Source organism: Amaranthus tricolor, chromosome 3 (genome assembly GCF_026212465.1).
Source record: "Amaranthus tricolor cultivar Red isolate AtriRed21 chromosome 3, ASM2621246v1, whole genome shotgun sequence".
NCBI lineage: Eukaryota > Viridiplantae > Streptophyta > Magnoliopsida > Caryophyllales > Amaranthaceae > Amaranthus > Amaranthus tricolor.
In genome coordinates, this window is record NC_080049.1 from 35,849,483 (window position 1) to 35,867,917 (window position 18,435).

An 18,435-nucleotide genomic window follows, 5' to 3' on the forward strand; every position below is an offset into this window, starting at 1 on the left:
TTTTTAAAAAAAAATAAATTTCGAACAAGTTTATAACCTACCCTTCTAAGTTATTTTGCATCTTGAGAATTGTAGCTAGGTTGAACTATGATCAACAAAGTGCATACATCAAAAAATAAGAAGAAATTGGCATGAATAATACAATATTTTAATTTTTTTTAGTTATGAAATCAATTATTAATTAATCATGAAAAATATCAACTTTGAGATAACTTTTCCACTAACATCCATAACCTGTTAGAAACCTATAATTGCAAATAATTTAATTTCAACAAAATATATAAATCAAATGATAAAATAAAAAAATCAAAAATCCTCTACCTTTGGCCACCTTCCCCCACCCCTCTCCCACCTCATGTGCGACCATCTCCCACCTAGCAAAGCATCTATTCCAACCTCCAAATCATGCATCAAAATATGTTATGTTATATTTATATTTTATTTTGTTTTTTAATTTACTCTTTTATATATATTACTACTAATATTAACAAAAGCTCAGAGCACATTACAATATAATTTGCCTTTAGTGGGATATGTTTAGTGACATTTATTTTTAAAATATCACTATATTAAATTTCTAATAGTATATACAGAGGATTTAGTGACATTTATTAGACCCTTTAACAGCATAATAAAAAATCATACTAAAACTTTTTACGACATAGAATCTAGTGATATTTCTTATAAATGCCACTATAGACTATAGTAACAATTACATATGTTACTAAAGACCAAATAAAGTGTCGCTAAATCACTTTATAGAGGAACTTAAAATAAAAACTAATAATTATTACACTAAAAATATAATTCAGTGACATTTTTTAATGTTACTAAATCTAATATCGCGAAAACTTAAATTTGTTGTAGTGACATTTGTTAGGATTTGCTTACTTATATTAACTAAATTAGCTAGTATGTATCTTCATGGATCACTAATTATTAATGGACTTCAAAATATTAAATATATACAATTAATTATGCAACTTTTTTTTTCTTGAATTTTGAATCAAACATCTTAAAAAAAAAAAAAAAAAAAAAAAAAAAAAAAAAAAAAAAACTATTGGCTACAATGATTTAGTCAAAACCAATTTTAAGCACTAAAGTTTCAAAGACAGTGAAGATGAAGATTGCGTAACTTTTGAAGAATCTAATAAAATGTACAATTAATCCATTACTACTATTATTATTTTGTCTAGAGTACCATACTATTTATTGTGCTTTTGGCAAGCCAGTTGAGGATTGCTATATTTAGAATTATTATAATACTTCCTCCCCTTTATAATATTTGTTATTAAATGTGACATACTATATAAAAAATATTACTATTAGTAATAAGTATTATAGAACCGAAAAAATATATAATTTTATATAACCATAGAATGATGATCAAGATTATGATCGAATATCTTAAAAAAAAAAAAAATTATGATCGAATACAATGTGAGCGATCAATACTAGGTTGATCATCTACATCCGCAGGCCGCCGCCAACGCACTAATTATTACCAATTATTGAATTCCTCTTCATAAACATCTTCTCAAATCTCAATCCACCTCATTTTTCATCATTTATACTCCCCACAATTCATATTAATTGTTCTATTTAATTTTTGACACTATTTATCAATTGCTTTTAATTTACATTTATTTTGTTCCTTAAAGAAGTTTTCATTTCTATTTTGGGATTTTTGATTTATTGTTCCTATAAGAAATCTTTTTATTTATATCATAAATTTTAAACAAAAATAACCTTACTCATACTCATTTTAATATTTTAACAATGCTTATGATCCTCATATATCTTCCCACTACTTTACAAAAATAACTTTTAATTTTGTGATCCCATAATTTTTACACTAACTTTCTTATAATATTTTTTTAATATTTATAATCTCCATTTTTCCTCCATCAAATTTATTATTCATAAGATAATATCTCAATTATTTAAAAGATTCTATTTTTCTTATTTCCCGTGAACATTTATTATGGGAACCTCATTAAGAAACGAAGGGAGTATTTTGTTCTTAATCTAGACGTCAAAATATAGTCAAGTGAGATCTTATTTGATTCGTCTCAATGTAAATTTTATCAATATCAAATTTTTATAATTTTTAATTATGCACAATTAGGGATATTTAGAATATATTTAGTACATTGGATAGTGTGTATGTGAAAACTAAATTGGACAAATGATGTTAATGGATGAAATTACTTTCTTACACTGTCCTTCCCATTCTGCACCTAATGCAAAATGGATGAAATTAAATTGAAAGGGAAATTAGGTCAAAAAATAAGACAAAAAAGATACAGAAAACATAACTGAATGGTTAAGATGAAAATACAGTATAAATTTATGAATAAAATTTAAACAAGAATAATGAGACCATTGCTAAAAATTATAAAATAAAAATTGTGAAAAATATGGGAGATATAAAAATTACTAACTCCGTCCCTGAGAAGTTACCACCGTGAAGTATATAACTGCACAAAGATCAAAATTATCTATAGTATAAAATTAAATAATTTATAATTGTGTGGATAATATATGAAATCAAAGTAGATTTGGGGAACAAAATTCGGAATCAATTAAAAGGAGAAACAACATTTCCGATAATGGGTGATTTCAATTTTTTTATAATAATTCTAAATATTTTAAATTTTTAGTAATTTTTAATGAGTTTAGTTATTTAGTTGATAGATTATGGAAAAGTGTCCAAAAATTAGTAGATAAAATAAAAAGAGAAATTAAATTTGTAGATGAGTTTAATCAGATTAGAGAAAATATAAATAATATTAATTCTGAATTTGTGGCAAATTTATTAAGATGATCATAGACTTGTAGCAAAATAATTGGGTATTTACTCATATTAGATATATACCAGATGTGAACACAATAATTTATTAATTTTGTAGATATTTGATAATATCAGGCTATTCATATTCATACTTAACATAATATTCTTTTTGTCCCTGCCAAAAAAATTAATTTTTGTTTCTTGTCAACGTTTGATAAGAAATTTATACAATAATAATGACGATGTCAATGACAAAATTCATTAATGATATTGAATATTATACATCTATATCTTTTACAAATTAAGATCATATTCTATAAATAAAATCTAGCTAATAAAGTGTGAAAGATATGATTATATTGTTGGTTAGGTTCAGTTTTATATTTAATGAATTTCTCAGAATATTAATTATTGTGTTTGATAATTGTTATAAATAATTAACAAGATATAAAATTATAATATATATATATATATATATATATATATATATATATATATATATATATATAAATATTAATTATTGTGTTTGATGATTGTTATTATAAATAATTAACAAGATATAAAATTATACTCCTATAACATTTGTCTTCGTTGTCCAATTTAGTAATGTTACAACTTACAAGTCTACAACTACTATAATCTAAAGGTTACAAGAAAGTTTGTCATCAGAATTAATGAAAAGTAGGGGAGCCAAAAAAATGCAAATATTTTAACAATGATGAAAAAATTTACATATAATTGGAAAACCAATATTTGTAATAGATCAACAAATATAATTTTCATAAAATAAAGAAAAAAAATGACAATTATTCTTTTATTCTTTAATATACTCACTCTATCCCACCAACTTTAATCTAATTATATTTAGTGAGCAAATAAAAAAAAATAAAAATGTCAGAAATGTGAGGATGAAATGAAAAAGTAACTTAAATATGTGAAAAAAAATTAATATAAAAAGTATAAGTAAAAATTAAAAATAAAAATGAAGTAAACTTAGTAAAACAGACGGGCAAATTTTGTGGAATAGAAGGAGTAAAAAAATTTACCACTATTATGATATAGTAGTAACCTAAAATTGCTTTTTTTAATTTATTTATTCAACTATGTGCAAAGTTAATTGGAAAATTTTTGTTTACAAAATTGGTAAGGAAACTCAACCAAAATTATAAATTAATTATTTTTATTTAATTTTAATATTTAATTTTATTTTTATTATAGGTAAAACTATATAAAAATTTCGTTCTCTTGACAAGATCAATTATATCACGTAATAGTTTTAATTGAAATTGAGCGAGCATATTATTATTTTCTTTTAGAATTTCAACACGACACGATTATTTATCTAGTATGTCATATACTCTTCACATGACTTCTCTTTCTATTAAAACTCTTCACATAAATTCTCTTGGGGATAGATGTGTAAATGCAATGCATACGATATTTACATATCTAATGTAAAATATTTTACTTGAACTGACGATTGTATTAATGTATGATATTCAAAACTCGTGATCTTATTTAATATTAGAATTATTTTGATATAATGTTAAATAATCAACCTAACTAAAACTTAACTTGATATATGTTGGTCATAGTGCATGTTAGTATATGTTAATTTTATAGTCTATGCCAAAAATATATTTTAAAAGTTAGATACAAATATATGATAAATAAGAACTCATTCCAAAGAAAAGGTCCCAAATTACTTTAATGGGAGAAGTGGTATTCTCCCATCATTTCAAATCAAGCTTTTTTTTTATATATTATCGTTTCAACAATTAAAACAAGACCACAATTTATTAGAATTTCTATAATTTGTAGGATTATTATTTGTCTCTCCTAAGTCCTAAGGTCTAAGTCATCCAATTAAATTACTAGTTAAAGCTTATTTGTCTAGTTCCACATATAAAAACAATACTCTTAATTACACTCTAGTAAATTCCAATAATATTCAATTAATTCTTTTGAGGGATAATGTATTATGTGCTATTTATTGTGAAATAAAAATTGAAAAAAAAAAAAAGGAATTGTCAAGTGCCAACTTGAATGGGCAAAATCAGCTAGCGGAAGGTCCCAACAAGAGGAAAAAAAAATACTTCAAGATAAAAGAAAAGGAAAATGGGCCATGTATGGTCGGGTGGTTTCCCAGATGGGCGGCAAAGAAAAGGACCCACACCCGGACCCATACAGCTAAAAAATTGAAAGCTTTGAGATTGAGTGGATCTTTCTCAAATACTTACTCCATTTTAGTATATTTACTATATTTAATTTTTTATTCGCATAATTTAATGTGTTATTTTAATTATTTATATGTTGAATTATACAAATCTAAAAATTATAAAAACTTAATATTATGAAAGTATACGATTAGACAATTCAAACAAGATCCCACTTGACTATAAATTTTCTTACACATTAGCCATATTATATAAAATAACCGTATTATATAAAATAAACATGAACAATGAATATTGTTAAAAATAATTATGTAGTAATTATTTCAGAACAAAAGCATTACTAGTAATTTTTTATTATTACTAGGTAAGGATTAATTACACGAGGGTGAAGGTTGTATATGATAATTCATTATTACTAGGTAAGGTTTTCCATTTATTTCACACTATTTTTTGGGTATGATTCATACAACTTTTTTGAAATTTAATTAATAAATTTATCTTTGGAATCACATCTACTTATTCTTTTAATTTATTATTTATCATATTCACCAATTATAAATTAATACTTATATCTCTATAAAGATATACAAATATTCCCTCTATTTTGAAGCATTAGCTATAAGTATAGAATTTCAGCAAATCAAAAAAGTATTAAAAGTGGGTAAACAAGTGTGATTTATGAAGAATGTGTGAATATAGTGAAAATATAATTTAAATGTTTGGATGAAAATTAAAAAGTAAGTCTGGATTATAGCTAAAATAAAAAAAAATTTTCAAAAATCAATAAGATAAACTAATAAGAAAAATATAGCGAAATTCGTATGAAAGAGAGTACAGATTATTTGTGTTTTTGAAAGTAATAGTACTTATGAGCGTTTTATTGTTTTTGAAATGGGTCTTAACGCCCCACCCATTTCCTTTCAATCACCACTTCCGGGTTTGAAGGGTCGTTCTCCTTGTCTAATCAACCCTCATATTCCAGTATTTACACTATAAGAAAGGTTTTATGTCGTCTATCGGTCTATATCCCTAATACTTAAAAGACTCCGTTACATAATACTCGCTACATTTTTTATTTTTGGCAATTTCATAATACTTGCTGCATTTTCATTTTTAGTAATAAAAAAATCATTTAAAGTTTTACCTACCCCTATTTTTATCCTACTCTATATTCTATACTCTATACTCTATACTCTATAATAAAATAATATACTATACTCTTTAAAGTAAACTAACAACCTATTTTTTCTTTTTCTTTTTCAATTAACAATAATAAAATACTATACTCTATAAAGTAAACAATCAGCTACAATGTAGGTCAATCACTTTTCTTAATACCCGTGCCCATGCAAATGTGGCGACTAGAACGGAACGGAGGAAGTACTTCATTATGATGGGTTATAGAAATCAGCTAGTCTCTTGAGAGACCGGCTCTTTGAGAGGCGTATCTCAAATTCAATCCATTAAAGATTAATGTCTATTTATCGTATTCATAATGTCTACGTATATTATTTTAAATGCTTACTTACCATATCCTTAATGTTTACTTTTAATATCTTAAATGTCTACTTACATCCTTCTTAATACCTACTTACAATATTTTAAAAAAAATATAATAAATCAGCCTAATTAAGGATGATCTCTCAAAAAGACCGTCTCTGAGAAGAATTTGTGTTTAGAAATTTGGTTAGCTAGCTTTGTCAATGTCAAAGGCGTGTTTTGCAATCCTTTGTTTTTTATTGGCTTTTTTTTTTTTTTTGCTAAACAGTTAAAAAATGATTAGTAAATAATCTTTAAGTCAACTGAAAAACTAACTAATAAGTCAAAATCAAAACTCTACATATAATAGTTTTGTCATTTATTTTTAGCTTTGATCTACTTGTTATCTAATAAACAACCAACCTCAAACATTAAATAATTTTTACCAAATATCTCTATAAAAACTAATTTAAACAGCTGACTTAATCAACTTAATCAACCAATAATTTTAACTAACCAAATTAACTAACAACTTCAAACACTAACTTCAGCTAAAAATCATTTACAAAATTATCCACTACTTTGAGTTAGAGTGTTAACACGAGCTTTATTTTTTAAAAGTTATTAACATGAACATATGAACACATTTAATCCATCTTGGACTTCGAAGACATGTGTGTCTTTAAATTCAACAACCTAGAATGTGAGACATATAAGGGCATATTTTGAAATGCTTAGATATATTTGTCAAAGTTAATTATCATGCATGCATGTCATTATCAATTTATTTATTATAATACACATGCAATTTAATTGTAATGGAAGCTTGTGTCAGTATATTAATGTAATTAGCCCTTATTAAAAGTGAATTACCTTATATTTAGATGGTAATAGAGTATGGATACATGCATAGGCAACACATGTAAGAATATTCAAAGAAAAATAAACATTAATTACATTGTTATTTGTTTAATTTATCTTAAAATCAAGTAATTTACTTTTTACTATCATACATATAATACTTATGTAAAAGTAATACTTATATATATCATTTTTATGTTTTATCCTTATAACATTGATTCAATTTTTTTCACCAAAGAAAACATTAATTCACTTTCCTCTTACATATATTGAATTTTCCTGTCATACACCGAATTAATTGAGTGCTACATTTCATATTTTAATCTCTTACTTTAACTTTGTAACATTCTTGTTATGAAAATATTTTTGCCCATTTTTGTGTTATCATGTTGCAAATTCATGGGATATTATACAATAACTTGACCAATGACCCATAAAATCTACTCCCTCCGTTCTTTTTTGATCTTCCACTTTGGGTTTTTCACACATATTAAGAAAGATAGAATCTTTGGGTTGTAGTGGGTATTATTTTAATTAAATAGTAGTGTGAAGTAATGATTGTATTGGAAGTATGAGATTGTACTGGGTATTATTTTAATTAAATAGTAGTGTGAAGTAATGATTGTACTGGAAGTATGAGATTGTACTGGGTATTATTTTAATTAAATAGTAGTGTGAAGTAATGATTGTATTGAAAGTATGAGAGAGAAAATAATTATAAATAAAAGGAAAGGGGTACATTAAAAGAAAAGGGAGATTTTAAGGGGTAAAAGTGAGATAAAATCTTTCTAAAAATAGAAAGTATTCTAAAGTGAAAGAACTTTTAAAACTACCCGTTATAATAATGTAGAAGATAAAAAAGAACAGAGGGAGTAGTTTGTGATTATATTCACAAAAAAAGAGTAGCATTCTCAATACACGTATATTTAGTAGATCGTGGAGTCTTAGTAGCCAACCAAATTAAATCAATGTTCAAAATAATTGAAGAAAGTGGTTATAGTTGAATGACTTTATTAAGTTTCCAAGTGAGGTATTAAAATGATTAAGGATCAAGCTAAGGAGGAAATTGATTGACATCAATATAACTACTTTATTTCTTTCAAAACCTATGACTATGAGAGGTACTCCGATCATGATATCACATTTAGGGTATCCCCTCTCTACACAAGGAAAATATTTTGAATATGTGACAAAATTGATACAAAAATAAATTTAACCCACTTTTTATACCTTTATTTAAGAGTCTACTTCAAATTAAAAAAATTCCCTTTAGTTTAATTTCAGTAAATTTTATATGTTATTTTTATTCTCTTCTTTTCACTTGCATGGGTGTAATTTGATTTGTTTTGTTTATTGCTAATGAATCCCATTATCCCTTCTTAAATTCTGATTAAAGTTTCAATGAGGGGAATACATTGGGCCGAATATATGTTAAATATGGTGAGTCTTAATAATTCTGAAACAAAATGTTTAGTTTCGTTGAATTAAGTTGAAATGATGATGAGTCCCTTGTTTCAATGGGGTCAATATTTTATAGTATTTTAATTTCAAATTATAATAAACTAAATTAAAATTATTCATCAAATTATCACATTGTATTTGCTATTTAAGATCAATTGATAAAAATAACTTTGTTAGTATGATTATTGAATACAAAAATAAAGTTGTGTATAGCTGATCTTTCCAAACTTCATCATAAGTGGGAGTCACCTGGCATTAATTGGGGTAATTGAAAAGAAATATAAGAGCTATATGTGCTTCTCTTAAAAATGAGTAAATAACAACTCACCAAGTTAAAATTTTTATATGGATTAAACATGCATGTTACCAATGTGGTTTTGAAAAGAGTAAATTCTAAACTTTTATTAGTGCATATAGTTAAAAAACATTTTTTTGTGCTAAAAGTTTTGGATTTTTTTTGTGCTCATATACTTTTGAATTTTTTAAAAAATGATTCTACTTAAATGATAAAAGAAGGTGATCATGTATCATCTCTACTTATGGAAACAGATTACGTGTTATCCATTAGCAAAACCAATACAAATCAATTGTTTATTCAAATTAAATTTTATAATAAAAATTAATTGCATGCTAGTACCATATAGGTTCTATGGACTAGTATCATCCTATCTTATTATCTAACCTAAAACAAACTGAACTTTCATCAATCTCATTGTCCCCCATAAGAGTATTTGCTGACATGATAGAGGATCAATTTAAACTAAATTTAATAGTTGATACAATATTATTATTTTTTTTTTTAGGTAGGTATGAGGAAAAGAGAAAATTAGGTGAAAATTAAACTCATGACCTTATCTGAAAAAAATTGTGCTTACTCTAATTGAGACTTAAACTCTGTTAAAGATAAAAATACGTACAATTTTAATTTTTTTTTTCTATACCAACATTTAAATAATATATAAAAATTGGCATTCCAAAAAAAAAAAATGAGATTCTTAATTCCAAGGTCAAATATGTTCACATATCAACTATTGCTCAAACCAAGCTTGAGATACGAGCTTCAACTAAGAAAGCACATTATTAAACACATAATTATTTTTTTTTTAATTTATGATATATCTCTAATTAACAACTAACTTTAATTTTCAATTAAGATAGATATTTGATTAAAAAATATAAGTTTGATGGTATTTGAATTTCATATAGTTCATATTAATTTTCCTTTTTCTAATTTAAATATTTAGTGAATTATATATATACAGAGAGTTTATATCGCATTTGAATTTCTATTCTAAAAACTCTCATCTAAGATTGCATGATGGTGTTTTATCTCTAACATTTACAATTTTTAATTGTTTATTAAATACACATTCTTAAATTTAAATCAAACTAAAATTGAGTTGATTAGAGTAAATTAACCTATATCAAGTATCTAACTTTTAAATTTTATGTGTAGCATTCAATTTATGAAGCATATTCTTATTTAACTTTTCTTTTTGAAATAAATTAACAAAAATCAAAAAAAATAAAAGAGCTATATAAAAACAGCCTTTTACCAAAAATAAGATAAAAGTGCATAGTGATGTGCTCAAAGAATAAACTTTGTGGGCAAGTTTTATTGATCCATAAAGGAAGTGATCTTAAATTGGATTGTAGGGTGAATTTGGGCAAGTTTGGTTAAAAAAAGTTGAATAAAGCCGATTTTATTCTATTCTGATTATATGAAAGTCCTGCATATATTATTCCTTGTAAGGAGTATGCAACCATAATCCATTTTTTTCCTTTATTGTCAAGGAAACTAAAAATTAAATGAAAATATAGATATTTACAAATATGATTACTCACTATGGTACAAATACATAAATTAAATTGTTTTAGCGAGAAATATTATGTCACAATTTAATTAGTATAATAAATTAATACATTTATAACAAGAAGATAAAAGACATTTTGTACCCATAAAAACATAGGACGTAAGACTAGAACTACTTGCCATTTGCTTGTTAGATTCTTCGACACCTTTTTTATAATTGGTTGTTTGTCATTAGTTTATTGGTTTGACTAGCTAGTAGCACGTATTAATTTATTAGTTGTTCAAGTCATATATAAGTTAAATTTAAAAAGATATTCAACAAAAATTAATTAACAATTGTTGATTATTTATTAAAGAAATTTAAGTTAAAGAGCCAAAGGGATGAACAAGTATATGTGCTGATGTACTTCATAGTTGGGCTGTACCTATTCTAAATGATTTAATTATCAGCATATATAAAATATTTAAAATTGTTAAATTTAAAAAAACAATGAATTTAGAAGTCAAAAATTAACAAAAATAAAGAATTGGCAATACCACCATCTCACCAAGGGGTGTTCACTCCGAAAAGTTGGGTACCGATTAGTCGGGTAACTATTTTAACGATCTGTATTCAGGCCCAATTTATCTAGGTACCCGATTTTTTTTGGCAAAATTTATTAGCCATTTTTCTACAGAAGTTGTGGTATTGATACAGAAGTTTTTGACAGTTTTTATTGGAAATTTAGAACAATAATTGAATCAAAAACAAAAAGGTAAAGGAAGAAATAACAATAAGTAAAGGCAGAGAACAACGGGAACTATTAAAATTTTAAAAAACAATGAGACTAAAAAATGAAAAAACAAATTAAAAGAATTACGATAAAAAAATGAATGAAAGAACAATCTAGAACAATAAGAGTGAAAAAACAAGATCAATATAAAAATAAGAAGAAAGACAATGTAATTCTGTAGAAAAATTTAAGAACAACAAAAAACAATAATCCAAACAAACGAAATGATGAGAAATAAAAAATCACAACAAAAAAAAAAGAAAAATTAAATCCAAGAACAATAATCCAGATCAAACTCAAAAAATTGAAAAAGAAAAAATACAGTGATTAGAAACGAAGTGAAGAACAGAAGAATAGAAGAAGAGGAGACCTTGACACTGAAAGTATCAGAAATGACAAGTTTGCAAATTGCAACTGGGTCAGTATGTTTTTTAAGTGAAAACCTAAAAAAAATTCCTCTATACTAACGGGTCAGCAGGTGCCCGTTGTGAAAAAATTAACGGTTCATGACCCAATCTGGTTAAGACGGATCGGGTACCCAACCCACAACATATAATTTTTTTTAAAAATGACCCGCCGTCTAAGATGTGGGTTAACAGATTAGCGGGTGGGATTTTTTTAACACCCTTAATCTCACCAACTTATAAATCAACGGCATAATACTAAGTACTTTTCTTTTTCCCATTCATTTTGCCATATTTAGGAAAGACTCAAGATGTATAGATTTTTTTTTTCCATTATAGGTTGGATCAAGGAACAGTAAGACTAGATAAAATTAAATTCTAAACATTGATTTAAAATAGTATGTGCTTTAATTAGAATTGTTCAAAATAGACTTAATAGTTTGATATGTATCTGATTATGCAATCAATTCAACTTAATTTAACTTCAAAATAAATTTTAAATAATATAAAAATCAACATAAATATAAAATCCAATTTTAAATCCACCTAAAATAGTTGATTCAAAATTAATCTAATAATGTGAATAAACTCATCTAACTCTAACCAAAACGGAACCCCGTTAAAAAATGTAGAGAGCTGAGACAGAGTAATCTGTAACAGTGTAAAAGAATTCATAGGAAAATCGAGTCGCAATCATTAGAGAGGAGGGAAAGTGGGCGCAGGATAAGCACGTGGGCTTGGCCTTACTATTACTTCAAATGGACCCCACTTTTGCCTTAAAATTTTCAAAACTATTTGGGACTAATTTTCATTGAGTGAGAGAGAGAAAAAAAAAAAAAAAAAAAAGTCACAGTGTTTGTTTTTCCTCCAGGTTGGTTTTTCAATTGTACTCCATTATTAATGTTTGTTGTTATTAAACATGAAAATTTTATCCCTTCCCTACCACCATTTATTTTTCTTTTTAAAACATTTTTTACTTTTTCCTGAGATGAAAGTGTTATAATTAATGAAAATGATAATTTAATGTGGGTTTAAAAATTTAAATCTTTTCAATATTATATTTTTTCATTGGGTATATAAAGGTCAATCGAAAACACTAGTATAAAATGGACTGATCATTTATCTCTATACGACTATATGTATATCGTGTTGTTTTGTAAAAAAAAAATGTGAAAATATAACTGAAATGATTTAGTTTTATTTTAAAGAGGTGTTTGATATTCTGGGTTATTGTCAATTTGACTTTTTCCTGTGTCTTTTAATTTTGCTCACCAAGTGTAGTACTAGAGTAATATTGTTTATACTTATATATACCCAAAATAATAACAAATCCAACTACCCAAAACTAAGAAAACCCTTCCTTTTTTCTTGGATTCTCTCTTATAACCAAATTAAGATAAATTCTCTCCATTTTTTTGATTTCACACACTGGAATTTTCTGGTAATTTAAATTTCTTTTTATAAGTTTTTATGCGGTGGATGTTTATTTAAATTTGTCTATTTTTTATATTCAAAAAGAAAAAGAAAAACAAACCCAAAATTCATTTTTTTTGTTTCTTTAATTTATGATGGCAGAGATATAGAATGAATGCCTCCTAATTTTGACAGTGTCTTTTGTGGAGTAGCAGAATTTTAAGCATATTTTCTTTTGTTCTCTTCTTGGTTTTCCTGCCTATACAAGCCAAAACCAGCAGTACTATTTGCCCTTTCCTCAGTCCTTTTCTGGTGCTGGTTTTTGCTGTTTGTGCGAAGCGGGCCCGACCCGACCATCCACCCAAATTTGGACTCATAACAGTCTATTAAAGTGATGACACAAGGAGTTCCACAATATATCATTTATTCTTCAAATAACAAAACACAAATTGGTTGTTAATTGTACCATTTCATCTCCGTTTCTTATAACTTCAAGCCATGAAGTTTATGAAACTTGGATCTAAACCTGACACTTTCTACACTTCTGAAGCTGTAAGGTTTGTCACTCTTCTTCTACTTTCTATTCTCTTATTTCATCAAATTAGTGTCACATGAAGTTAGTTGCAGGAATTTCTCTTAATCTTTCTCGAGTCGAGAGATTTTTGGTTCGTACTCTCTTTTATGGCTATGAGTTGTCACCTTTCTTCCCTCACAAAGCTCTACTTAGTTTTTCTATAGTCGGTTTTTCTATAGTCGAGATACACTGAGTTTGACGATGATTGGAGTCTCATAAAGTTGAAAAAACAAATTATGATCAGTTTTCGATTATTTTGAAGTTGTTATATGCTAATCGGTAATTCAAAAAGCAAATTAATTGTATGTTACGCCGCATCATTTATCGGCAAAGTATATAAACTTGTCAAAAAACAACCTCAACTGAAAGTTAAAGTCGATAATTAATGTCATATATGTGTTGTGAAACAGGTCAGTTTCCTCTGAAGTTTCTAGTGATCTTATAATTCAAGTTCATGGTAGTAGATATTTGCTTCACAAGGTATATTCCTACATATACTTATATATCTTTAGATGAAAATCCAATTTTTGGTATGAATTCTGTTTTTACTTGGTGTTTGAATTTGATGCAGTTTCCATTACTGTCAAAATGCCTGAGGTTACAAAAATTATGTGCAGAATCCCCAGATTCATCACCCCACCAAATGATCCAACTCCCAGATTTTCCAGGTGGGGTTGAAGCATTTGAACTGTGTGCAAAATTCTGCTATGGAATAACCATCACTTTAAGTGCTTACAACATCATATCTGCAAGGTGTGCAGCAGAATACTTACAAATGACAGAAGAAGCAGAAAAAGGAAATTTGATCTATAAACTTGAGGTTTTCCTTAACTCTTGTGTTCTACAAGGGTGGAAAGATTCAATTGTAACATTACAATCAACAAAAAAATTCCCATCTTGGTGTGAAGATCTTGGGATTACTAGTAGGTGTATGGAAGCTATTGCTTGCCGAGTTTCAACCCACCCATCAAAAATCAGCCTCGCACGAACCCACTCAAGGCGGGGTGGTGGTGGTGGGGGTGGTGGTGGCGGCGGTGTTGGTGGGTCGGAGGGTGGCAAACATGAGACTATGAACAATAAAGGGTGGTGGTCGGAGGACGTAGCCGAGTTGGGGATTGATCTTTATTGGAGGACTATGATAGCAATAAAATCAAGAGGAAGAGTTCCTTCTAGTTTAATAGGAGAAGCCTTACAAATTTATGCCTCAAAATGGCTTCCTACAAAACAAGTAATTCCTGATATTGATTCAGATAAAACAGGAGAAAAAACATGCAAATATAGACTATTACTTGAATCAATAATTAGCTTACTCCCATCTGAAAAAGGATCTGTTTCTTGTAGTTTCTTGCTTAAGTTACTTAGAGCATCAAATTTACTTAATGCATCTCCTTCATCAAAAATGGAGTTAGCAAGAAGAGTAGGGATTCAATTAGAAGAAGCTAATGTGAAGGATTTGTTAATACCCACATCATTAATCGAAAATCGGTATGATGTTGATGTGTTTATGGCCATTTTAGAGCAGTTTATGGCACAAGGACAGAGCCCTCCAACTAGTCCTCCTAGGACTAAAGGAAGATTTGATAGGAGGAGGAGGTCAAGATCAGCTGAGAATATTGATGTTGAGTTCCAAGAAAGTAGGAGATCTTCTTCAGCTTCTCATAGTGCTAAGTTGAAGGTAGCTAAGATTGTTGATAAGTATCTTCAACAGATTGCTCGTGACCCGAAATTGCCCTTGTCTAAGATGATTGCTATTGCAGAAGCTATACCCAATTTTGCGAGGATCGATCATGACGATCTTTACAAAGCCATTGATACTTACCTCAAGGTTTGTTCATATTCTGCCGTTATTATGTGGCTGTTCATTCTTTTGGTAGATTACTGACTGTCCTGATCTTTGTATTATGTTCCTGTCTTTTGTTTTTGGTTAGATTACTAAATGTGTTTGGCCTAATAAGTTAGTACTAACATTAGAAGGGGAGACTTGGTGCACCGGTTCAGGTGTCCGGTTCAGGTGTCGCTGTGTGATTGAAAGGTCATGGGTTTGAGTCTCGGAAGCAGCCTCATAAAGAAATGTAAGGCGAGGATTACCTTTATTGCACCCATGTGGCCAGACCGTTTTCTAGATCCTTGCTCTATGGGAACGCTTTGTATGCACCGGGATTCCGTTTAAGTTAGTACTAACAGTACAGACATTAGCATGTTTGCAACAGTCAATGGATTAAGTACTGTTGTGTTGACTGTCTCTTTGAATTTTCTACTTGAGTTCAGTTACATCAATAACACTAAAATAGATTTAGCTCATTGCTTTCATTGTCTCCTTTCATTCAATGATAACCCCAAACTTAGTTCTCAAGCTCCTTTATGGGTTCACTCTTAAGCTATCATCATTCATCAACAAGTAAAGCTCCCTTAATTACTTCTCACAAGGGTTCTTGAAGAATACTCAAGCTCAAGTAATGACTCACTTGTTCTCCTTCTAGAAATCTATTCGAGGCTACGCTCTTTTTTCGCTAAAACAAGCATTCTACTTCTTGCACTAACAGGTGCTCAAACAAGCACATCACTTGCTCGCACGAGCACACATACTGCTTCTTGTTTACTCGTTAGATTACATAGGCGTTGCTTGTCAAAGCTCCTTTGCTTTCGTATGTGGTGTTTTTTTATACGGGGTAAGACTTGAGAATCCCTTAGTCGAGAAAATCAATCCTCCGTGTGGTGAGGGGAATCTCTAAAGTTTTTAAGAAGAACCCGAAATTGACCCTATTGGAACCCATATTTGACCTGAAATGCCAGCTCTAATTTTACCAAATGCTACTAATAATCCCTCCTTTATGTCATTCAAGTCAAAAGATGAACAGTTTGTGTCCTATGTAAATTGCATCAACTTTTTGGTCAATTTTTGCCTTTTAGGATGTCCAATTTGTATGATTTATTGTAATAAACTGCTAATTGACATTGAGTTTTGAATGTCCAGGCACATCCAGAGCTCACAAAAGGTGAAAGAAAACGTTTATGTCGAGTCTTAGACTGCAAAAAACTGTCCATGGAAGCCTGCATGCATGCTGCTCAAAATGAACTACTACCGCTCCGACTAGTAGTCCAAGTCCTTTTCTTCGAGCAAGCTCGATCAGTCATGGCGAGTGGTAAAGTCGCTGATATACCTCCGAACATCAAGGCTTTACTCGCAGCACAAGACGATGATTCATCTAGGCCTACTGGGGCATTAAGTACCACAACGACTGTCCCTGGTGCCGAGGATCAATGGAGTGTATCGGGCCTTAAATCGCCCAAATCGAAGATCTCAACTCTCAAGATGAAATTAGTCGAGGATGAGCTACAAGAAAATGGTATCGCGAAAGGGTTAAAGCTCAAGAATCTTTGTTCTATCCCTGGACGTCCTAAACGAATGTTCAATAAGCTGTTATCGATTAACAACAAATGTGTGAGCGAAAAGAATTTAAGATGAAAAGAATTATTTTTCCAATGTTGGGATTTTTTAAAAAACTGGTTAAAATATTTTGCTTCTAGTGAGTAAAAAGATATTAGTTTAATCGTATCCTTCTGTAAAATTAATTAGGAAAAAAAAATTTTAAAGTGAATTGTTTATGTAGCCTTATTCCAATAATTAATGTGAAGAGAAATGAATTCAAGGCTTGGGCGGGAAAATCTCTTAAGGGATACTCTCAATTGGAGGCCAAAAAAATTAGAATTTGGTAGTTGTAAATTTGTAAGCATATAAGGGACCATAAGGTGGTTGTGTTTATTTTACCATATATTATATATCAAAAATTAAAATTATGTCCTTTTCCCTTTTAAGTTTTTGGTTTTTCTTTTTCAATCTTTATTGGATCCTCAGTCATTATAATAGTGCGATCAAATCTTTTTAAATTTCACTATTATGCATTTATATCGTATAATTTCTCTTTTCAAGCTTTTTATTGTAGCTTTTAACACAAAAAAGAAAAATAATAATAAATAAGTAAACTAAATTAAACTAACTGCAATCAAATTATTAAATCAGATTTTTTAGATCCAAGAGAATTTATTGTTGTCTCGATCTTAGCAAACACCATTTCTTCAAAAAGAAACCTTGGTTTTATTCTCATTGCCCCCTTTCTTATCTTCCCCTCCCTCGGCCTACCATGTACCCAAAAATGTACGTAATTAGATTAAGTGTTTAAAAACTTAAAAATGCAATATATTTACCAAGTAATATTTTGATATTGACCATGTTTCATTTGATTATTTTTTGGCTGGTTTGATGGTAATTTTTAGCTTGTTTGTTGTGTCTATTAAACAAATTAACTTATAAAAAATAATAAATAATATAAACTGATCAAATAAGTGAACTGAATCAACGACTTATTAAATTGAACACACTAATGCAAAGCTGTAGAGGGAAGTGATAGATTGATCAATGATTAGGATCGTACAAGAAGAAGAAGCATGGGAGACAAGATTATTTTTAGGGCTACACATAATACATATTTCTAATTTGTAATCTTTTTGTCTCTCATGCTGACTAATTGATTCCCCAAAGGCGTGTTAGTTTGGATTATACCATTATTCACCTTTTTCAATCATTAAAATTTTGAAAATTCCTATTCCTCCCCAAGTCAATGAATTGGGCTTTCAAATTTATACCTGAATTATACTTGTAGACTTGGCCCATTATGAGTCCAATTG

General features: G+C 28.3%; 1 protein-coding gene across 3 annotated transcripts; it reads left to right on the plus strand.

The window, feature by feature from the left end:
- The first annotated feature begins 13,095 nt into the window (after positions 1 to 13,095).
- On the plus strand, positions 13,096 to 17,551 carry LOC130807884 (BTB/POZ domain-containing protein At1g67900). Of its 3 annotated transcripts, none has more exons than XM_057673269.1 (4): positions 13,096 to 13,727; positions 14,160 to 14,229; positions 14,367 to 15,574; positions 16,724 to 17,551. In XM_057673269.1, exons 3-4 carry the CDS (start codon positions 14,393 to 14,395, stop codon positions 17,213 to 17,215), a joined length of 1,674 nt encoding a protein of 557 aa, XP_057529252.1. In that variant the 5' UTR covers positions 13,096 to 13,727; positions 14,160 to 14,229; positions 14,367 to 14,392; the 3' UTR covers positions 17,216 to 17,551. The 3 variants fall into 3 exon arrangements, with proteins under 3 accessions (XP_057529252.1, XP_057529250.1, XP_057529251.1); XM_057673267.1 differs by having other exon boundaries at positions 13,097 to 13,732; positions 14,321 to 15,574; XM_057673268.1 differs by having other exon boundaries at positions 13,097 to 13,727; positions 14,321 to 15,574.
- The last annotated feature ends 884 nt before the right edge of the window (positions 17,552 to 18,435 follow it).